General features: G+C 41.0%; 1 protein-coding gene across 1 annotated transcript in view; it reads right to left on the bottom strand.

Moving 5' to 3' along the window:
* Window positions 1-248: 248 nt before the first annotated feature.
* The window catches only part of ppp2r5b (protein phosphatase 2, regulatory subunit B', beta), a 40,507-nt gene continuing 20,873 nt past the window's right edge, over window positions 249-19,882 (bottom strand). Inside the window, exons 2-13 of the mRNA XM_020643645.2 lie at window positions 18,950-19,146; window positions 16,996-17,097; window positions 16,130-16,222; window positions 15,516-15,646; window positions 14,151-14,210; window positions 11,850-11,958; window positions 8,197-8,250; window positions 7,399-7,449; window positions 7,185-7,304; window positions 6,830-6,957; window positions 6,461-6,562; window positions 249-5,230 (exon numbers count right to left, since the gene is read on the bottom strand). Of these exons, the coding sequence (XP_020499301.1) occupies window positions 4,999-5,230; window positions 6,461-6,562; window positions 6,830-6,957; window positions 7,185-7,304; window positions 7,399-7,449; window positions 8,197-8,250; window positions 11,850-11,958; window positions 14,151-14,210; window positions 15,516-15,646; window positions 16,130-16,222; window positions 16,996-17,097; window positions 18,950-19,146 (1,379 nt within the window). The 3' untranslated portion in view covers window positions 249-4,998. The remainder of the gene's footprint in view (window positions 5,231-6,460; window positions 6,563-6,829; window positions 6,958-7,184; window positions 7,305-7,398; window positions 7,450-8,196; window positions 8,251-11,849; window positions 11,959-14,150; window positions 14,211-15,515; window positions 15,647-16,129; window positions 16,223-16,995; window positions 17,098-18,949; window positions 19,147-19,882) is intronic.

Below are 19,882 nucleotides of genomic sequence, written 5' to 3'. Positions count from 1 at the left end.
TAGCTTACAGCGGGAGCTTTCAACTCGTCGTTGAACACAAGTTAAAAAGCTTCTTTTTTTTTTCTTCACCATTCAGAGTTTGTAACTAAACTAAGGCCTCTTTGTCCACATAGTTAAACTGAATATGTTCCATTTAATGCACACTGTGCCTTTAAATCAACGTTGAAATGACAATATGAAAAAAAGATCTCCGTAAAGCGAGAGTGAAGGAACAAGAAGTGACACAAACATGGCACAGACTCCCAGAGTGTTTTCTCAAAGTGAAGTTTCATTTTTAGCACATAGTTTTTTTTTTCTCCATTCTACACCCCCTGTAATGTTACGTACAGTAGTAAGCCTCTCTACATTCAAACCCCCCCCACTGCTTTGTTGGTCCCCAAAATATACATTTTCATCTTCTGCATTGTCTTAGTCATCTTCTCTAAGGTATTTCTTCAACACAACAAACACATACCATTGGGCAGACAGTGCAAATCTAGAAATTCAGTGAAATTGCTACGTAATGCGGTTGTAGGTTTCTGTAACATTATATTCTCACTCTATTACTGTTGCTCTGACTTATTGCCATTCTATCAAGTCTAACTCTATGTCTTTTCTTTCCTCTGTCTTTCTCCTCCTCTGTTTTTTTTTCCTCTCCAATCTTTACTGGCTGCTTTCATCCAATCCACTCACACACCACCCCTCAGATTTGAAAACGTTTGTTTAAATTCGGCCGTATTGAAAATGCCAGAGAGGAAATGTGACAGTGGACAGAAGCAGCGTTTGATGGCTGTCTGTGAGGTGATACCAGATCTCTCTGTGAACACTCGCTCTTCTCTCGCTTCCGGTTCTACAATGTACAGCAGAATTCAAAAATAAGAGGAGTATAACTGTTGAGCAGATCAGTGGGCGTCGGGGGTTTTCTCGAGTCAGCTGACCAACTGACGGTAACAATCAAGAGGGTTTGTGAGTAAGCTAGCCAAAACAAAATATAAAGAAGCTGAGTTCTATGACAGCGAGGTCAGGTTTTTAGTCTCTTTACAGTTGTCATGTCCTTTTTTGTAAGTGTGTTTTTGCCTGAATCAAAACAGTGTCTGAAATCCGACCATTTGGGAGCTTTTTGATTTTCTTCATGGTGTCTGCGGGTTCAGGTTTTGAGGTTTGTGGTTGTATGAGGCTGCTGTCACACCTAAGATATCAGTGGCTGCTCAGTGTCCATGCTTTTGATGTGTGCAGCAACAATGGGACAACTAAAAGACCTGGCCTGAATAGAATACGTGTACAACATTGTGGTATAGAGGCATATATTAATGACCTCAAACCTTGGGGTCAGGGCCCCTTATTGGAACCCTAAAGAAAATAACGAGGGTCAAAAATACTCTTCAGCGTCTGATTTCCCTCAAATGTTTACTCATTTGTATTTTTGCTGATCTATAGTTGCCTCTCCAAAGGGTAAACTCTTTATTTTAACTTTCTGTGAATCATATCAACACAAAGGCCAAAGAGTAGCAAGTAGGCATGAATTATTTCTGAGGGGTCAAAGCCAAAATGTAAGAAACACTAACATGTGCCACAACCTTAACTCTGGGTTCATTTTCGACAGATCTTTTAGCTGTGTTCATCAGCAGATTGAGCCGTCCCAATAGCAATGGTTACTGCTCAGGAGCTGTTCTGTGGCAATACATCCAAAAACCATTTTCCACATGACTGTAGTTCAGAATTTCAGCCACATGAATGACTTCTAAGCCATCACCAGAAATATGGAGCAAGTCCATTTCCAACTGTTTCAAAGCTATTTAGTACGTGGAGTTTTTCTTTCCTACTGTTTTCAAGCTCAACGAACGTGATGTGATGTTTTGACTGACAAACGTGGAAATGTATAACCTGGATGTTACAACTGCCAATGCAATTAAATGGAAAGCTACAGTGTCAATGTTTGAAGAAAACAACAAACAGATCAGTGAAGGCGGATTAGGTGTAACAGCAGCCCGAAAGCCCAAGTAGCATCAGAACAAGTCGTTCAAATTGAAATCCTCCAGAGGAAAACTCCAATCTGGGCAGGGCACAGAAATGCATTGCTGTCAGATGAATGACTCTTCCCGGGATGCTTTAGTACTCATTAAATGTGAAATGCCAATCTTAGAGGTGCAAATCAAATGGGTTTCACAACCTTGTTGACTCAGGCATGATTCAGAGTGAGTGTTTGGGAACGGCTGATTTGAAGGTTTTTTTTTTTTTGGAACGTTTGGTTACGAAGCAGCCGACAGGTAGCTCTGCGTCTCAATGTAATAAAAAAAAGAAAAAGAAAACACAATCAAATCGTTTAACGATACATTCGGATTCAAACCCTGTCCCTCGGGAAGGAGAGAAGGAGAGAGAGAGAAAAAGGAACAAAGAGAGAACTATTCTCTCGTTCTCTATCGCTCTGTCTACACACATCTCCTGCTCACTGATTCACTCAGGCACGCATGCACACACACACACACACACACACACACACTCAACCTGACCATCATCTTCAAATAAGGTTACATTTCCTGATCAAATAGAAAATAAATAGCATCAGTATCAGTTTTCCACAAAATGAACAAGATCATACAAAAAGAACACGAAGAAAAAAACAACATAATTACAAAGCAAAGATCGTTTTTCATCAAATCAATGTACACAGAAAGTACCTTTAAGACAATGTGAATATCAAGGACGCAACAGGAGTAAAAACATGAGTGGGGGGTAAACATTTGAGTGTGACACCCACTTCCTGTTTAACCCCCTAAAACCACAAAGAGTATCCTGAAAGAATGAAAATATTGCTAAAATAATTTTTTTTTTTTTTAGTTTTTTCCCCCCACCTCTTTTTTTTTTTTTTTTTTTTTTAAATCCCATCACTCTACCGTAATGATCAGACAAGAATAAACGGATTGTTGTTGGTTCACGCCGGAAAGGGTTTTCATCATCATAGACGCCCATCTAGCAGCATGAGGTCTGCTGAGCCTAAAGGAACAGACGCTTCAGGGTTCAGAAATCCAACTGGATTACTGGGTTTTTCTTTTAGTCCCAATTTATTGTGGTGCATGTTTTTTTTTTGTCCTCTGGTAACCTTTACGCTGAGTTTTACAAGTCTGTATACATTTTTGGTTAAAGCTTGGAGTCTACTTCAGAGGACATTTGTCAAACTTTTGGCCCAAAACAAATCATCAAAGCATCCAAATTAAAGGAACCCTGTGGAGTATCCCCCCCCACCCCACCCCCAGTGGCACTCTGGAGGAATGTTTCTATCAGCAGGTTCCCTGTGTTTTGTAATTGTACCAGCACATGATGTTAAACTTGAAGGAGAACATGGGGCAATATGATTCACATTCTCCTGTGTGTTTGAGACTATTCAATCCAACAATAGCTTGTGGCTTTTAACGTGCATAGAATGTAGCATAATACCAACGAATGGCTGGAAAGATGAAGATTTAGAGCAAGGAGACATGAATGTAAACATTTCAAAACGTCGGCTGAACAAATTCACTTAAAAAGAAAAAAAGAAATACATTCAGAAGATTTGTCGAGGATAAACACAAAGAAAAGTTGTTTTGGCAGGAAACGCATTGAAACATAACTCCGCTCTCCACAGGGCTTTTCTTTTTTTTTGAAAGAAAGAAATTTTTTTTAAACGTGGAATGTTTTTTACGGATTTTCAGTGAGATTTCCCTTTTGAATACACATCCCCCGCACCACAAAGATCCCCCCCCCCCCCCCCCAATTTTTCAACAACAAAAAAGAAAGAAAGAAAAAGAAAAAACCTGCTAATCCAGTTCATTCCTTCCCTCGTTTTAAGGTCTGTTAAAGGGGAATACCGCTGAATTCCAGCATCCACATTACGGCCCTCGTACGCTTAAACATGTGATGTGAATTTGAGCCGGACTTCCCCTTGGTGGTTTCTGCTACACTAGTGTTTCTCCCATAATACACTACAGAAATATCCAGAGACATATGTATATATATAAAAACATCGTCGTCATCGTCGTCATCATCATCATCATCATCATCAGTAGTACTTAGAGTAGAGTAGAGTAGTAGTAGTAGAGTAACAAGTAAGAAGAAGGAACAGTATTGTACTTTATATCAGTATCATCATCAGTGGTTATTTAACCTTGAGGGACTTTAGGCTCGTCCTTTGGTGGAACCCGACAGAATGGGAGAGGAGTTAGCGCCAGAACCAGCTGTGTGTGTGTGTGTGTGTGTTTAACGTGTGTTTGTGTGCAAGTGTTTATGTATGTGAGCATGTCTCTTGGTGCATCAGTTGATTATTAGTGTGTGAGATTTTGCATTACCTGGATACACGTTATCTCTCGTTAGCTCTGTCTTCATATTTACAGTAAATATGTACCTGCTGTCTGTGTGCGTGCGACGGTTAGTGTGTCTGGCCGGTGCGGCGATAGTTCGGGGACATTTGTGTGAAATTGCTTCTTTTATCGTTTATTAATGGATTGTGCTATCCACGCATGAAATAAGCATCTCGGACCCCGAAGAGGAATACGATTGCGACGGTGCAGACCCGGACTCGATCTGTTGGACACATGTTGAACCCGGGTTTCCGTGTTCAGAGAAGTTCTAGCTCCTGTTTTGAGATTGATTTGAAGCAGGCCAGCTACCAATTTTTTGGGCACTGACCTGCAGCTTAAGAAACCCGGCGTTAATTTGAAGGGTCGGGCCTGCACCCCTGGACAATATTCATCTTCAGATCTGCAAAATAATGTGTGTACAGCAAAAAAGTGAACCAGTTTCACACAACTCTGTCAGGACAAAAAAAAAAGGTTTTTTTTTTTACCTGGGATCACTGAGCCCGTGCGCTCTTTGACAAAAAAGCCACCTCCTCTATGATACAAGATAAAAGAACAGCGGTTTTGTTATGTACCTTTTTTTCTCTTTTTTTTTTTATCTGAACACTCCCAACACCTTCATCATCAACCTCGTGTCTTCTCCCTGTCCCCAAACCCCTTGTGTTATCCCGTTTCAGTAGAGCAACACCTAGGTGGCGCTCTCCCCTGCTCCTGAAGAGGAGGCCCCACTGGTCTTGGACTCCGGCTGGTCGGAGGGAGCCGTCTGTGGGGACGAAGGGGTAGGCAGGTCCCCTCTCTCGCCTCGCTCCTGGAGGTTGCGCTGGTTCCTGGCGGCCTCTGTGAGCATCTGCATCCGGCGCTCCTGGTGCTCCTCCAGACCTTGCCACAGCTCTGCACGCTCCCTCTCCCGCTTCATCTCCCTGGAGGGGGGCACAGGGCGAGAGCAGAAATATAGTCCCTGGTTTTAATTTGAGTACGCAGACCACAGACTTCTGAAGGTACGCGATTCCCTCAAGCTAACCTTTAACCAGCTCTTATCAAAATGAACTCCTCAGAAGCACATTCAGATCAGTCACTTAAGTCAACTTGTGCCGTGAATAGGTCACAAGAGGAAGAGGAGCATATATTTCCCATTGATCTGACAATTTAAAAGACAAGAGAATTATGTTTACAGCTTTAACATGTGATTGAAATACTTCCCAGAGATTTAGACCTAATTCACAAACTTCACACAAAAGCCAAACATGAAATATAGAAGTAAAGATTTCACCACAATAAGGAAGTTCATTTAGAGTTTCCATTTCAAGGACACATTTGTAATATGAAGTTAATTTATCTTTAATTGATGCACTATGGACATACGTGCCGTTTTCAGGACACTCGCAGGACAGTTAACATATTCTGGAAACTCTGAAGGTCGCATATGAACTCTTTAAATCTTTGCACTATGTGATGGTATGTCGGAGCTTTCCTGTAAAAAAAAATAAAAAGGGTTTTATAAAGTAATTTACAAATTTGCAGTCTGTAGGCATTTTAAGGTAAGTATTGATACAATAGCCTTCCTCAGCCGAAGGTGGATTTGTGGCAAACATGTCTCACATGCCTCTCTGCTGGAGAGAGACCCCAACCAAACTCTGGTTCAGCACTTGTATCTAGAAGCTTCTGTACAGCTGGAGAATTTGCACAGAAGTTCTAAAAAGATGTGTAAAACTAACAGAGTATGTAACAGTATTTCATGTGCCTGCGTATGCCTCAGTAGCACTAGTAGAGTGTAATAAAGACACATCCATAGATGTTGATAGGTGTAGTTTTCCACAGTTAATAGAGCCGCCTAACCACGTCTCAACTTTACTCCACCTACAGACGAGATTGATTCACTCTCGAAAAGAAAGCAAAAATATCCAACTGCTGCATTCATTTCGATTCAGAAAGTATCCTCTATCTTTAGTCTGAAACTGTGTTATGATGATGATGTGATTCTTAAAGGGATGACCTAAGCGATACATACTTACAGCGTGAAATATAACGTGATGGATAATGGAACACATGCAGTCGAAATGCATGACTTAAGAGTGCTTCAATGACTTCCTCTTGTTGTCATTGTCGTATCCAGTGACACAAATAAACACGCGAGAGTGAGTCATACTCACTTCTGTTTCTCCACTTTGTAGGAGGCAGTGAGGTCATCAAACAACTTGCTGTTCATCTCCATGAAGGTCTTCAGCACGTTGTAGATCAGGGACACGATGGTCCTGGAGGGACGACAAGAGAAGACGGCGGACTTTGACGCTCAGTCGTGGGTCAGGAGACGGATTTTAAAGGGGACTTATTGGGAGAAATCCACTTTGACAGTGTTTTTGAGCATATATTTGGGTAACCTGAGTGACTGCTGACCCGCAAAATGTGAAATGAACACATCCAGTCAAACTGTAACAGAGCTTGAGATTACAATCAAATCAAATCTACTACCTAATATCAAAAAGCTTTGAGTTAATGTGTGTGATGGGTGAGCCACGTACTGGTTCCAATGCTCCTTGGAGACTCTGTAGAGGGTGGCAAAGACGAGCGGCAGGATGACTTGACAGTTCTCCTCTATCAGACTGAGGATGTATTCATTGTTCCAGAAGTAAAGAGCCCGCTCCGCTACCTGAAGCAATCACAGAGAAAGACGCATTCAGTTTGGGAAGTCATGCAAGGAAGACTTTTTTTTTTTTCTACCGTCTTCTACAGCAACTTTTTCTTTTTCTTTAAATCTGTTAAGGTGCTGCTTTCAGGTTAATTATTGCTGTTTTCTTGTCTTAATTTACTTTTTAGACTCATTGCAAGACACCGTTTGAATGCAGAAAAAGAACACGTGGTGTTTATGGCGTTCACCTGGAAGTGAGGGCTGGAGATGCAGGCGGCAATCTGTTTGAAGAGAGGCTCCTGGACCCGGATGAACTGAGACGGCTCAATAACATCCAGGATCTCCTCGATTTCTCCCAGGAACATCACCTGAGGAACACGCAGGAACAACAATGTTCAGATTGTTTTTTCACAACGGATACATGTCGGCAGTTTAGAAACCTGGGCGCGTGAGCTGCCTCACCTCTTTCTGCGTGCAGGTTTTAGGCCAGTACTTGAGCAGCCCTCTGATGATCTGCAGAGAAAACAGATAGCACATGAATAGAAATACACACTGCAGCCATTAGCTCGGCAGGGTAGCCGGCCGGCCTCCATCTGTGCCTCCGGTTAGTGCATTAAGCATTCATTTTTGTAAACAAAACCAAAAGTACGTTGGTGACCATCTTACAGTATTGAGATGACAGTTATGATAATAAAGTATGAGCTTGAGTTACACTATCATAAGTCTTATTTTCTATGACTTGTATTGACATTGTATTAATTACATTACCAGCTGAGCTTCGATCCTATCCGTTGATGTTAACCCCTTATTTCCCAGAGCGATTACATAGAGAAGGAAAGTTTTGATGAAATTATAATCTTTCACTTCTAAACACTGGCTTCAGCCAAAGCTAAACAGGGGTGTCTGATAAAATAGTAATCATTTATTTTGACCACTAGGGGGCAGAAAAATAAGACATTGACAGATTGTAAGATTATACTTCAGACATACTAGGATAAGTTGCATTCTTGCTTTTAAAACAAACAACAGACTAAGCAATCATTTGGAGTTGTGTTGTGTAAAAAGAAAAAATACTCATTAGAGGTTTAAATCTGATTTTATGAGCACAGCTGACTCATTTGAAGCAATGCTATCACGTCCCCGTATCACTTTAAGTAATTTGGTATAAAGAAATGACAAACTACAATTCAAGGACACTTCAATATTAATTTAAATTGATGATGAAAGTGTGTGATAACAGGACAATAAAACATGACTTACATATTCAGTCACTGTAGCATCTTTCTCCATAAACTGCACCACACAGTAGGCCAACTGTCAGGACAGAGGAGATGAGGTTAGAACACACACAAACACACACACACACACACACACACACACACACACACACACACACACACACACACACACACACACACACACACACACAATGAAAAAAAAAAAAAATCAAGGCACGTTCCCTGAAGCTGTCACGGAGACAAGGGGGATCTTAGCGCTTATCCCCCAGGATTACACACTGTTAAAGATTGGAAAGCCAAGTTTTCCAACGGGAGGTGTGTGTCACAAGTGTGTGTGCGTATGTGTGTGTGTGTGTGTGTCTACGTCGACATCAGCTCTTGTCTCCCCCTTATAAATTCTGCAATCATTTCCTATTATTTAGCAAAGAGCGTGCGTGCGTGCGTGCATGTGTGCATGTGTGTGTTTTTGCGGTTGCCCCCTCCAACCGGGCCAGTTGCCGTTGCAAGTGGGCACCGTGGCGACGGGGACTGTGTGTGCGTGTGTTTACTTCGGAAGGAGTGATGTCACACGAGAGAAGTCCCTCAAGGCAATGTGAGATAGAGTTTAAAAAACGTCTTGTCTCTGCCTCTGTTGGCCTCCTCTTTTGTCCTCTTTTATACCTCCTTCTTTACATTATTACCGCACGAGTCCATTCTCTGACTTTGAGGTCAGTAAACTCTAAAATGTCATCTTTACAACACCACGCTGGAGTATCGTCACAGACACAAGAGGTCGTGTACGATCAGACTGTCAATGTGTGTACTCTCTTTGTACTTTCTCCTTTGTTTCAGTCCTGACCTGAAGCTCCACTGTCTGTGTCTGCGCCTGTCTGGCTTTCACATCATCCACAGCTATCATCTCCTCTTCCCGTCTCATCTCTTTTCATCGTTATTATTTCCCACCTTTTTTTCTTTTCTCTCTCTCTCTCTCTCTCTTCTCCTTCCATCCCTAACCGTCCCGTCCCTTACTCCAAACCACAACATGGTTACAGAAGCAGAGGGAGCCGAGGCTAAAAAAAGGGATGGCAAGCTTGAATTAAAAGGAAAAAAAAATAAAAGAAAGGAGGATTAAAACAAAGGTGCTGATGGGTCTAACTATTTAAAGCATTAGTAAGGGATTAGAGATGCTGCTTGGGGTAAATATAGAGTTGGATTCTGTTGTCAAGCCAGACTTTGTGGGTGCAGCGGGCCGTTGTTAGGCTAAAGATTACAGACGTTGAAGACTTTAAGGCGGAGGTTTTACCAATATTGATTTGTCAAGGTGGCAGGTCAAAGCACGGTCTATTTTTGGGGCGATGTAGTCATTCTAGTGGGATCTAATATTGGCTACTTGCCTTTTACATTTGTTACAACTTGCACATTAAGAGCAGCCATGTTTTGGAGTCTAAAAATCTCAGAAACATGCTGACTCATTCAAAATGATATTTAGTTTATAGTCAAATTATATTTTCTAAGCTTCAGCTATCATGCCAGTGATTGACTGACTGTTCCTCTTACATGACGGCTCATAACTTGAGTGCATCTTAGCCCCGTGTAGTTAACTCACACTCACTGATATGAGGCAGCTTTTGACCCATTTCAACAAGTCCACAAATCAAAACATTTGCCTTTGTCTTTGAGTCAACATTTTGGTGCTTAAAAGTTGAAGCTAGTCAGCTTAGCTTGCTGAGTTTGACTAAGACTGATTCCTTCTAGGTGTTTATACTGTTTATGATATCTCATCTCTAAAATATACCTGCAGAATCATTTTTGCGACACCTGCACACTCAAGGGTCTGTTTGTGTTTCATCTTCTACAAGCAAGCGGGGTCAAGCTAGCGTTAGCTGCCTTTCATGGCTCCGCTGACCAGACTTTCAAAATGTAAAATAGCACACCTCTGACGTCGGAGAGTAATGTACATGGGGCTCAAATCTCAGGTGGGACTAAGCAATTGAAAGCAAAGTCAGACCCCCAGCTGGTTACCTACTATTCTGAAGTTATTCGGTATTGCCAGTATGGGCAGACATGTTTGTATCCCTGAGAATACTAATGAAGAGCATAAATAACTGCAATGAGCTTACAATGTAAAAGCACTGCATTTGCTTTCTGCTGTTGGAAACCATACTGTCTAACCATTATGGTGGCTATAGCTCTAACAGCTGTTTTCGGTGACGTAAACATGAATGAGAAAAACCCCTCCAGAAGCTACAGGGTGTGTGATTCATCTCTATCTCATGGTATAAGAAACCTTTAAGATGAGTGAAACGACGCTGCTTTTGGTGTTTGGCGTTTTAATATTTAGATCCAGAAGTGGGTCACTCCTGCGCGGACACGCCCAACGAGCGCGGAAACTGCTGTCCACCGGCAGCGTGTCCCCCGCGACCCTGTCAAACCGAGTGTGTGTGTGTGTGTGTGTGTGTGTGTGTGTGTGTGTGTGTGTGTGTGTGTGTGTGTGTGTGTGTGTTTTTTTTTGTGTTTAAATAATGTATGTGTGTGAACCACAGGGAGGGAGACGGTGAGTAGAAATGTAGGGCACCATGATGCTGAGGCAAAGACACACACACACACACACACACACACACACACACACACACACACACACACACACACACACACAAATATACACACATACCTGAGTAAAATGTATAGAACTAGCTTTACTTGCATTGTGCATAATCAAACAATGTGTGGGAAAAAAATCACACACAAATGCACACAGTAGAGTGGATCCTATTTGTGTACAAATCATCACACACACACACACACACACACACACACACACACACACACACACACACACAGAGAGCTCAACTAAACCACACACACTAAATTAAAGGTGAGTCCCTCCCTCTGCAGCATAATCTGTGACTCAACTGTGCCTCCTGGTGGCAGGAAACCCTTACTACACCTTCCATCTGATAGATCATCATTTACAGTAGAAGTGTACTGCACATTAAAGGAATCCTTAAATGGGCTTAAAGTTTATAGACACTGCTGACTGTTTCATCAAGCTCAAAGGACCAGAGTCATTATTATGTTAATTAAAAGGAGTACAGTCTCTAAAACCTTCAGCAAAGCTTGTCTGAGTCAGGAGAAGAACTGCAAGAAACCACAAAGCATTTGGGGTTTCATAACTGAACCGAGATCTAAATATAGTTTCATAGTGTTTTGTACATCCCTGGCATACAGAAGAAAAAAAAACACAATAGAAATTGATTGTTGCTTGTTGTTCAAAAGCCTGGAAAAATATTGCTGAGAAATGTGGCTCAAAAAATTAGTATGCATTATTCTCTTGATTCTGTCATCATCATCACACCTCTACTCATTACACTCCTGATTATGTAATTGTGTAACGCTGGTCATATACTCCCTTTGTCTTTCCTGACAGTTTTCCTTTGTTGTGAGTTCATCACACTCCAACTATTTTCATGTTTTTTGACTCTGTGTGATTGCTTGTTTTTTTTGTTTTTTTTATGCCTGCTAGGTTTGCTGTGTTGGACAGACGTCATGTGATGTAAATACTTTTTTTTTTTTTTAATTGCACCTTTTGCCCCGTAAAATCTCTGTTGTTTGAGTCCCAGATTTGTCCACTACTTTTACATACCGGTAAAAACAATGACATTTGAATATGTATGCAAGCGGTAAAATGTCACTGACCTGTGCGTGGAAGATGGAAAGGGACTTCGCCGTGTGTAATGGGATGAGAACCCGAACCAGGAACTGCTTGTGTTCAGCCTTCAGGGGCAGGGCGAAGCCATTTATGATGCTGGAAGAGAGGAGAGGAGAGGAGAGGAGAGGAGAGGAGAGGAGAGGAGGGGAGAGGAGAGGAGAGTAGAGGAGGGGAGAGGAGAGGAGAGGAGAGGAGAGGAGAGGAGGAATATTACATTTGGTAAGTAATTCCACTCTGTGGCATGTGACTCGTTTTTTGCCAAGTGGTCTTGCTTTTCAATAACATAAGATAACCCAAAAATAATTTCCTCTTTAAACATTGTCAGTCTTACAATTCCATGACATGTCATTTCATGTCAAACGGTGACAAGAAGCACATCTGCACTGTTTCAAATCCATCAGAGGAGCATTTCAAATCTTTTGCTCGATTTTTCGTTGAAGGAACATAAAAAACAGAATATTGTCAATAAGCTCATTTGTTGCAGATTTCTAAGACACCACTGCAGATATTCCACACACTTCAAATAAAGAAATGCTGCTGTAGGTCCTTATGAGTCATGGTCTTTACCACTTATTTGTTGATGCGTTGACGTGGTGCCTTTTAGAAGATTAAATGATGACTCGCTCTGCAAAGTACATTTTTATCTCTCTCTCTCTAAACCTTGGATTTCAATGAACATACGTCTGCATTTCATGCTTGTGTTTCTTTGACTATATAACCAACAAAGTGTGAACAATTGGTCGTGATGAAACAGAACCTTAAACTCAAAAGAACTACAAAACACTTCTATCTTTTTGAGAACATTTTAAGGTTGGGTTTAGAGTATTGCCTGAGCTTATTTCTGCTCAGATATAATCTTTATTTTAAATAAATGTTGACTCTGTCATTACAAGCAAGAATCAGTTTGCACCTGGGTATTCTTGATCAAATCTACCGTTCACATCTGTGTTAGTGACTGGACAAATGTTCTGCTCTGTTCTCTACTACACTGACTGACACAGAGCCTACAGAGGGAAGAGCAGCTGAAGCGTGGGAACTTTACTTTGAAACATTTATTTAGCAGCACTCTGACCTGTTTGTTGGTTCTCATGGACTATTTATCTGGATGCGTCTACATCAGTCAGTCTACCTGTCCGTCAGCTTTTTCAAAACGAGAACATTCCTTCAGAAGAATCTTCATCTTTCTTCCTGCCTCTCCCTCTCCTCCCTTTTCTGAATACCTCTATCTTCTTGCTCTCTCCTTCTCTCTCTCTCTCTCTCAGCGTACAATGCATCCTCCCTCGCCCATCTCTCTCTCCCTGTCTCCTTGTGTGGGAGGAGCTAAAAATACCTCTGTTACCACCAACATGAATACAAACCTCTCTCTCTCCTCTCCTGCTCTCCCTCCTCCTTCCTCCACTTCTGACTCACACTGTTCCCTCACTCATCCTCTCCACATCTCCTTGTTTATCTCCATCTCTCATCCCTCCTTTCATCTCTCTTTTCTCACCTTGGCTTCTTCCCTTTCCTTCCTACGTCTCTTTCTGTTCATCATTGACACCAGAGTTATAAAAGTCACTGTCCATTTTTTTATTTCACTTTTTGACCAGGTGAAATGATGGTTTGGTTTATTAAAAACTGTTTCATGTTTTGAACCTCAGCATGCTTTATGGAGGGGAAAATTAAAGAAACATCAGCATTATTTTTACTAAAACATTCTAAATCTTAATACTACCGAGAAAGTCTGGAAACAAACTCAGAAATTTCAACAAGCACTGACTTTAACTGACATTTTTTTTTTCCTGCCATCCTATGCATATCATTTTAGCTCCCTTTCTTGCAAGCACTTTAACTCCTTCTTCCTTTTTATCGTCCAACTGGCTTCTAGCAATAGATTACAAAAACCTCATAGTCATCTTTTATTTATGTATTTACCTTCCCTCTTCTTACTTTCCATCTTTACTTAACTTGTAATTTATCTAATGTGTAAAACCATCCGGCTTGATATTACTGTTGTGTTTATACCCATTAGAAAAGAGAGATCAAAAACAACAAAGGAAAAAATAAATGCATCTTGTTTTGTTGTGTTGAGCAGCTGCAGTGGTGCTTATGCTTTCTCACTGTTTTTCTGTAGTTGCTGAAGTCACTGGGTTGCCAGCTGTCTCATTCATGTGAGCAGCTGGGCAACCACAGCACGAGTAAATGTGTTCTTCTGTTCACACTCAACTGTAACTGCAGGCCGTGTTCCTACATCCTAAGAAGTGTGCCTTCATCCTCTCAAGTGTGTGTGCATGATGGCGGACACATACCTGCCGAGGATTTCCAGAAGCTCCGCAACTCCATTGAAGTGCTCAGTTTCATATATGAACCTGAACGTCCGATAAACAGAGAGAGAGAGAGAGGGAGAAATGATTCATCAGTTGATCAGGTAACTAGTGTTTGTAGTTTCTCAAAAGTTAAAAATCACTGCAATTCTAGAAATTTAAAAAATACTCCTAATCCTTCATGTAAAATCACTTGTGCATCAAATACCCCGGCAGGAAAAGATGATAGATCAATATAACGATGTAACATGTCTGATATACAACCATGTTACCTTTGTTATTGTGTCATTAGAAATAGAAATGAAGGACTACTACAGATATACTGATTTTACTGTATCTTGACACTAAAATCAGTTTACTCCACACATAGATAATAGGACTATTTGAAGCACTGCAGCTCTCCTGGCTTTGTATTACAATGCAAACAAAACATTTCAAACACAACTCGTCAAAAAAAAAGATGAAACCCGGTGATGTAAATCACTGCAGTCCTGTTTGTCAGAGGTGTTAAACAAATCACTTTGAAGAGATGTGTGTCACTGCACAACCAGTTAGCTCTAAGGATGGATGCAGGACGGCTGATTCAGTGAATTAGCACAGTCATGTTTGTACATGCCTTGTGTGTGTGTGTGCGTGTGTGTGTGTGTGTGTGTGTGTGTGTGTGTGTGTGTGTGTGTGTGTGTGTGTGTGTGTGTGTGTGTGTGTGTGTGTGCCTGCTTGCATGAGTGGCAGGATACAACTTCATCTGAGAATACGACAAAAAAAAAAAAAAAGAGTTTGTGACTCTCAACGATCAAAAAATATTCCTTTACATGTCCACACTCCTTCTCAAAACAAAGATGTTGCTTCATGTCTCCCGGTCTCCTTTGTGTTATTGCCTTTTATAGGTGGTACAGAAAGCATTTTAAAGCCGCTCTAAGTGTTAATGTCTGCCTCCCAGTTGGACTTCAGAGTCAGCAAATCTATCAATCTATAATATAATCAACAAATATGTGAAACATTTTTTGCAAGGCCATCACCAATGGCAGTTAATTAAAAAAAACAAGACACTATTGAAGCAGCTAAAGAGCAGTTAATTTGGCCTAACTTTCAACGTGATGTATCAAAATTAAAGACCAGAATCTTACGAGGGCGACCACAAATTGTTCCTTCCTGTGCTGTAATATCGTGATTTACTTGTCCAAGCGATGCACCAACTAAAACAAAATGCATTACAGAGAGCGTAAACCCAGCAGTTCTCCCTTCTGATGCTCTTTGCTTGCTAATGCTTGATTTATTGACTTTTTTGAAACGCTATAAATAGCACCTTGAAACCCTGGGTATTGGAGGAAGGTGGGAGGCGGACTCTACCTGAGGAAGATGTTGTTAATCTGTTTGCGGATGTAGGCTCGGAGGCCCAGTAGTTTTCCATAGACGCGGTGCAGGATGGTCTTTAGGTACTCCCGCTCCCTGGGGTCCTCGCTGTCGAACAGCTCCAGGAGCTACGCGCACACATGAGAATCACAGACTCAAATACAGGGGTTTTTTTTTTTTTTTTTGTAATATGGGGATTGTGGGAACCTTTTCTGATTGTATTCTCAAACATTCACACTTCTGTATCCAAGTTTTAACATGAAATTGTTAAGAAATGTTGTTTTTTTTAACCATAGACCTACAGTAACCCCTCAATAAACACAAGGTCCTACAAACAGATAGAGACTACTTTTATACGTCTTGAGTATCTGAGTCTACTCTTACAGCAGAGAATATATTTCATGGGATTAATTAGACTAAATGTTCTTCTCATAATGTTCTAACTTGTACAAAAAATAACTGCATATAGGTTTTTAATTGACAACAGAGTAGGGAGCTTGACAGCATGCAGCCAGGCTTCATTTGTAATACTTTTCTATTGATCAGGATTTTAGAAACCCCTCGGAGCTTTAGATATGACTCACTGACTCTTTGAGAAAGGGGAAGATTACCTGCAGGACAAACTTCTGGTCCACGTAGCGTTTGGCCATGGAGGGCTGGAAGTCTGGGCTCTCCAGGAAACGCAGAAAGAACTCGTACACCAGCTAACAGGGACACAACCAGCGAAAGACATTATTAAGTGTGTGTGTGTGTGTGTGTGCGTGTGCGTGTGTGTGTGTGTGTGTGTGTTAGTTTCTAAAATGAATAGTTTGACACTTTGCAAATTATTCATTGTGGTGCAGTAAATTGGATGAGAATATCACACTACTCTCTGTCTGTGCAAAGACAGACTAACAATGATGATGATTTCAAAATAGGCTTCAAATAAGCGAGAAAGATTTTCATTCCAAGGACGGGGACCTAGCAATAATGTGTTTTTTACTCAAGGTTAATGACTGTAAACAACCCCCCAAATGTCACTGAGACAAACATCTCAGGTCATATAATAAGAGTTGATCTGCTTGGCTAGATCTCTGTTTGTTATTCAGGAAGATAAAACAGGTTCCTTTTTGCTCTAAACAGCAGATTTAACTGATGTAAAGCGACCTGTGAGTCAGGTACAGTATGTCTGCGAGGAGATAATGCTGAACGCTGCATTAACAGCAACACCAGGTGGGAGTTGTGTGCATTATGGCTTATTCTGCTCTCCCAAAGTATGATGTACAACATATCCAAGGGCCCATTTGTCATAGTTGTTACTGACACTGCGCTGAGTTTCACCTTAATAACAAAATAAGTACAGAACAACTTCAAAGTCCCGAAGATTTTTTTTTTAAAGAGAACACATTTGTCCCTCCATTACCTCTGCAGAAAATGCATGAACCATACAGCCATAAATCCAACACAATAAGATTTTTTTTTTTTTTGTATGTGGTACCTGCAGATGTGGCCAGGAGGCTTCAAGTGTGGGCTCATCTTCCTCTGGGTCAAACTCTGGATTCTCGCTGGGTGGGAGAGTCCGGAAGATATTTACAGAGATCTGAAAGACCAGGAGGAGAGCGAGGAAAAACAATCAGAAGTGGGAAAAGATGAAAATTGATGAAGGTTAATGAGGGGTGTGAATCCAGATGTGGGACAAGGGGGGAATAAGAAATACAAATAAGAAAAAGAGACATTTACAAAGAAAAAAATATTAAACAGCACATCCTGTTCAATGTTGTTCAAAACAACCTGTTGAAAAACCACTGAGTAGATGTACTTTCAAAAAACATGCTTTATGATTAATTGTTTGAACATTTTTTACTGTCCAGTGGGAGTATTGTCATAAAAAATCCTTATTTTTTAGATTTTGTTGCTACACCAAATCGTCCCTCAGTATAAATCCAAGATCAATTTTTCAATCCAACTTTCAAGTCTTCAAGAGTCTTTGATTTAAAGCAGACTTAGATTGGTTTCTATCAGCTATAACGGGTGTAAGGTAGTAGGAGGTACTGCGCAAAAATATTAGATAAAAGCACTACAATTAAATGTAAAAAAAAAAAAAAAAAGGTTCAACCTCTTCTTCTCTTCAGCTATGGTCGGCCATATTTGATGCTGTTTGCAGACTGGCGATGGAGGAGAACTAATAAGCCATGCAACATGACTGCTCGCTATGTCATGATTTATTCAACAAATGCATTTCCACTGGCCATTTAGTGCATAAACCCTATTGCAAAAAGCAAATGTGCTGAGTCCCGACGCCTCCGTTGAGCATGATTTTCTTCTCAGGTTTTTCTCTCTCATCTGTTTGCATTAGTAAAACTTTTCCCTGCAGGAGGATATGGGTAATTTTACATGGCTACATAACAACCCAATCATTTTGTATAGTCATTGTAAAAATAAAAATACAGCTTTCCCGACGTTAAACTCCCAAATGGTTGAAAAACATACCATAGCATCTTCTCTCTCTTTAACTGATGGTTTCCTTCCTCTTTCCTGCTCCATTCATCCTCCACATCTTATTTATTCAACTTAATGACTCGTTCATTCAAGTCCCATTGTTCCTTTACTTTAGACATTTGACTTTATTGGGTTGTATGCTGCAGCAACTTTTGGATTGAGTATATGCAATATATTATGCTAAATGATATAGGAAGGATGTATTCATGATATTTGTCAAATTGACAGCAACATTTCAATGTTTCAGTTGGTGTTCTGAATATTTTGGCTCTGCACATGTTTTGTCTTTGCCTTACATTTAATTTATTTTCAGCTGGGACTTTGAATCTAACCGACGTCTCTTTAAACACACTTAAAAGCTTCAGCCATTTAATCCTATCCTGTGTGCTATCAGCATTTTCACATCCTCTGTGTATAGTGACTTCATAACACCAGCCATATTCTCCGCTTACTTTAATTGCCGTCCTCAATCCCCTTTTTTCGTTTCCTCCTTCCTCATATCCTCTGGGACCTCTGCAGCTCTGTCGTGCTGTCCACCACACTCACTCACGCTTTATCTTCCTTCTCCACCCCTCTCTTACTCGCCATCTGTGCAGCCTATTGCGACTAAGCGCCCTTTGCTAACACTTTAGCTCTCCTTTCCTTTTTTTCCACTACTCATTCACCTTCTCTTTTTCTCTCTCACTTCATTTCTTCATACTCTTTGAAGCCTGCATATTACCTTCTGTCTATCTTTCTTTCCTTCCTTCACCCATCCCTCTTTCTTAGCTTATTTTCCAGCTGTTCTATGTAAATATTCACCTGGCTTTCTATATGTCCTGTTCTCATCCAATATGATCATTGTTTTTCATTGTCTGGTTGAATTTATTATGCTTACTTGTGATTTAAATACTCATATGTCCATCACATCATCCATACCTTCAACCTCCCCCCATATCTTCTTCCCCACATACCATCTTTATAGCCTCTGGATACAAAGGCTCTATGAGGACTCCTCTGCTTGTGGCCACACTCTCCACCAGCTCGTTGAGTGCCGCACGTTTGATCTCCTTCCCCTTCAGGTCGGCCACGCAGTCCAGGAAATCAAACAGCACGCAGCACTGCTGCAGCTTCTTACAGAACAGGTCATGTAACTCTGCCACCGGGGCGTCTGTATGATTGAGAGGTAGGTAGGAAGACAGAAAGAGACAGAAAGCAGAGGTGTGTGAGACACTGGGGTTAAAGGACAAAAAAAGGTGATGCTGCTGGGCCAGATGAGTGAGATGGGCTTCCTGAAAGGCGCTTTGTGTCTAATAGTGAAACGTTTGACAAAGTGGGAGGGTTGGAGTATACAGAGATGGCCGGTTCTTCTTTCAAATGTAATGAGGGAAAGAGAGCAGACTATTACTCCACAAACACTTTTGTACACACCCACTCACACAGAGGCTTGAATCCATCCACACACACACACACACACACACACACACACACACACACAGACGTACACACACACCTTCCTCCAGAGGCCTGTGTTGTATCTCAGTCCTATTACCTGTCAGAATCGTTCTCCAGACCTGTTCGTCACAATGAAACAACCTGCTGCCTGCAGTCAGATTAAAACATTGTATCTCCAAAAACATCACTTTCACAGATGTAGAGTAAGTAGCTGATGCCCATGGATTACTGAACACATGCAGTGAGTTTTAAATTGATTGATCGGGCCTGGGTGTGTAAAACTTAACAGCTAATTTCGCAAACTATAAGAAAAAGGGGAAAAAAGGAGAAAAAGCAAATAAGAGATTTACAGGCTTTGACAGCAGCCGAATGGGAATGCTTGTTTTGTTTCCATGAGTAACCAGATGATTGATGACTCAATCGCTTAATATAGCTGTGAAATATCCTGGATT

The sequence above is a fragment of the Labrus bergylta genome, chromosome 22 (assembly GCF_963930695.1).
Source record: "Labrus bergylta chromosome 22, fLabBer1.1, whole genome shotgun sequence".
In the NCBI taxonomy this organism is placed as follows: Eukaryota; Metazoa; Chordata; class Actinopteri; order Labriformes; family Labridae; genus Labrus; species Labrus bergylta.
Note: the sequence above shows the minus strand (reverse complement) of the source record. Positions and strands in the feature narration are given on the sequence as shown.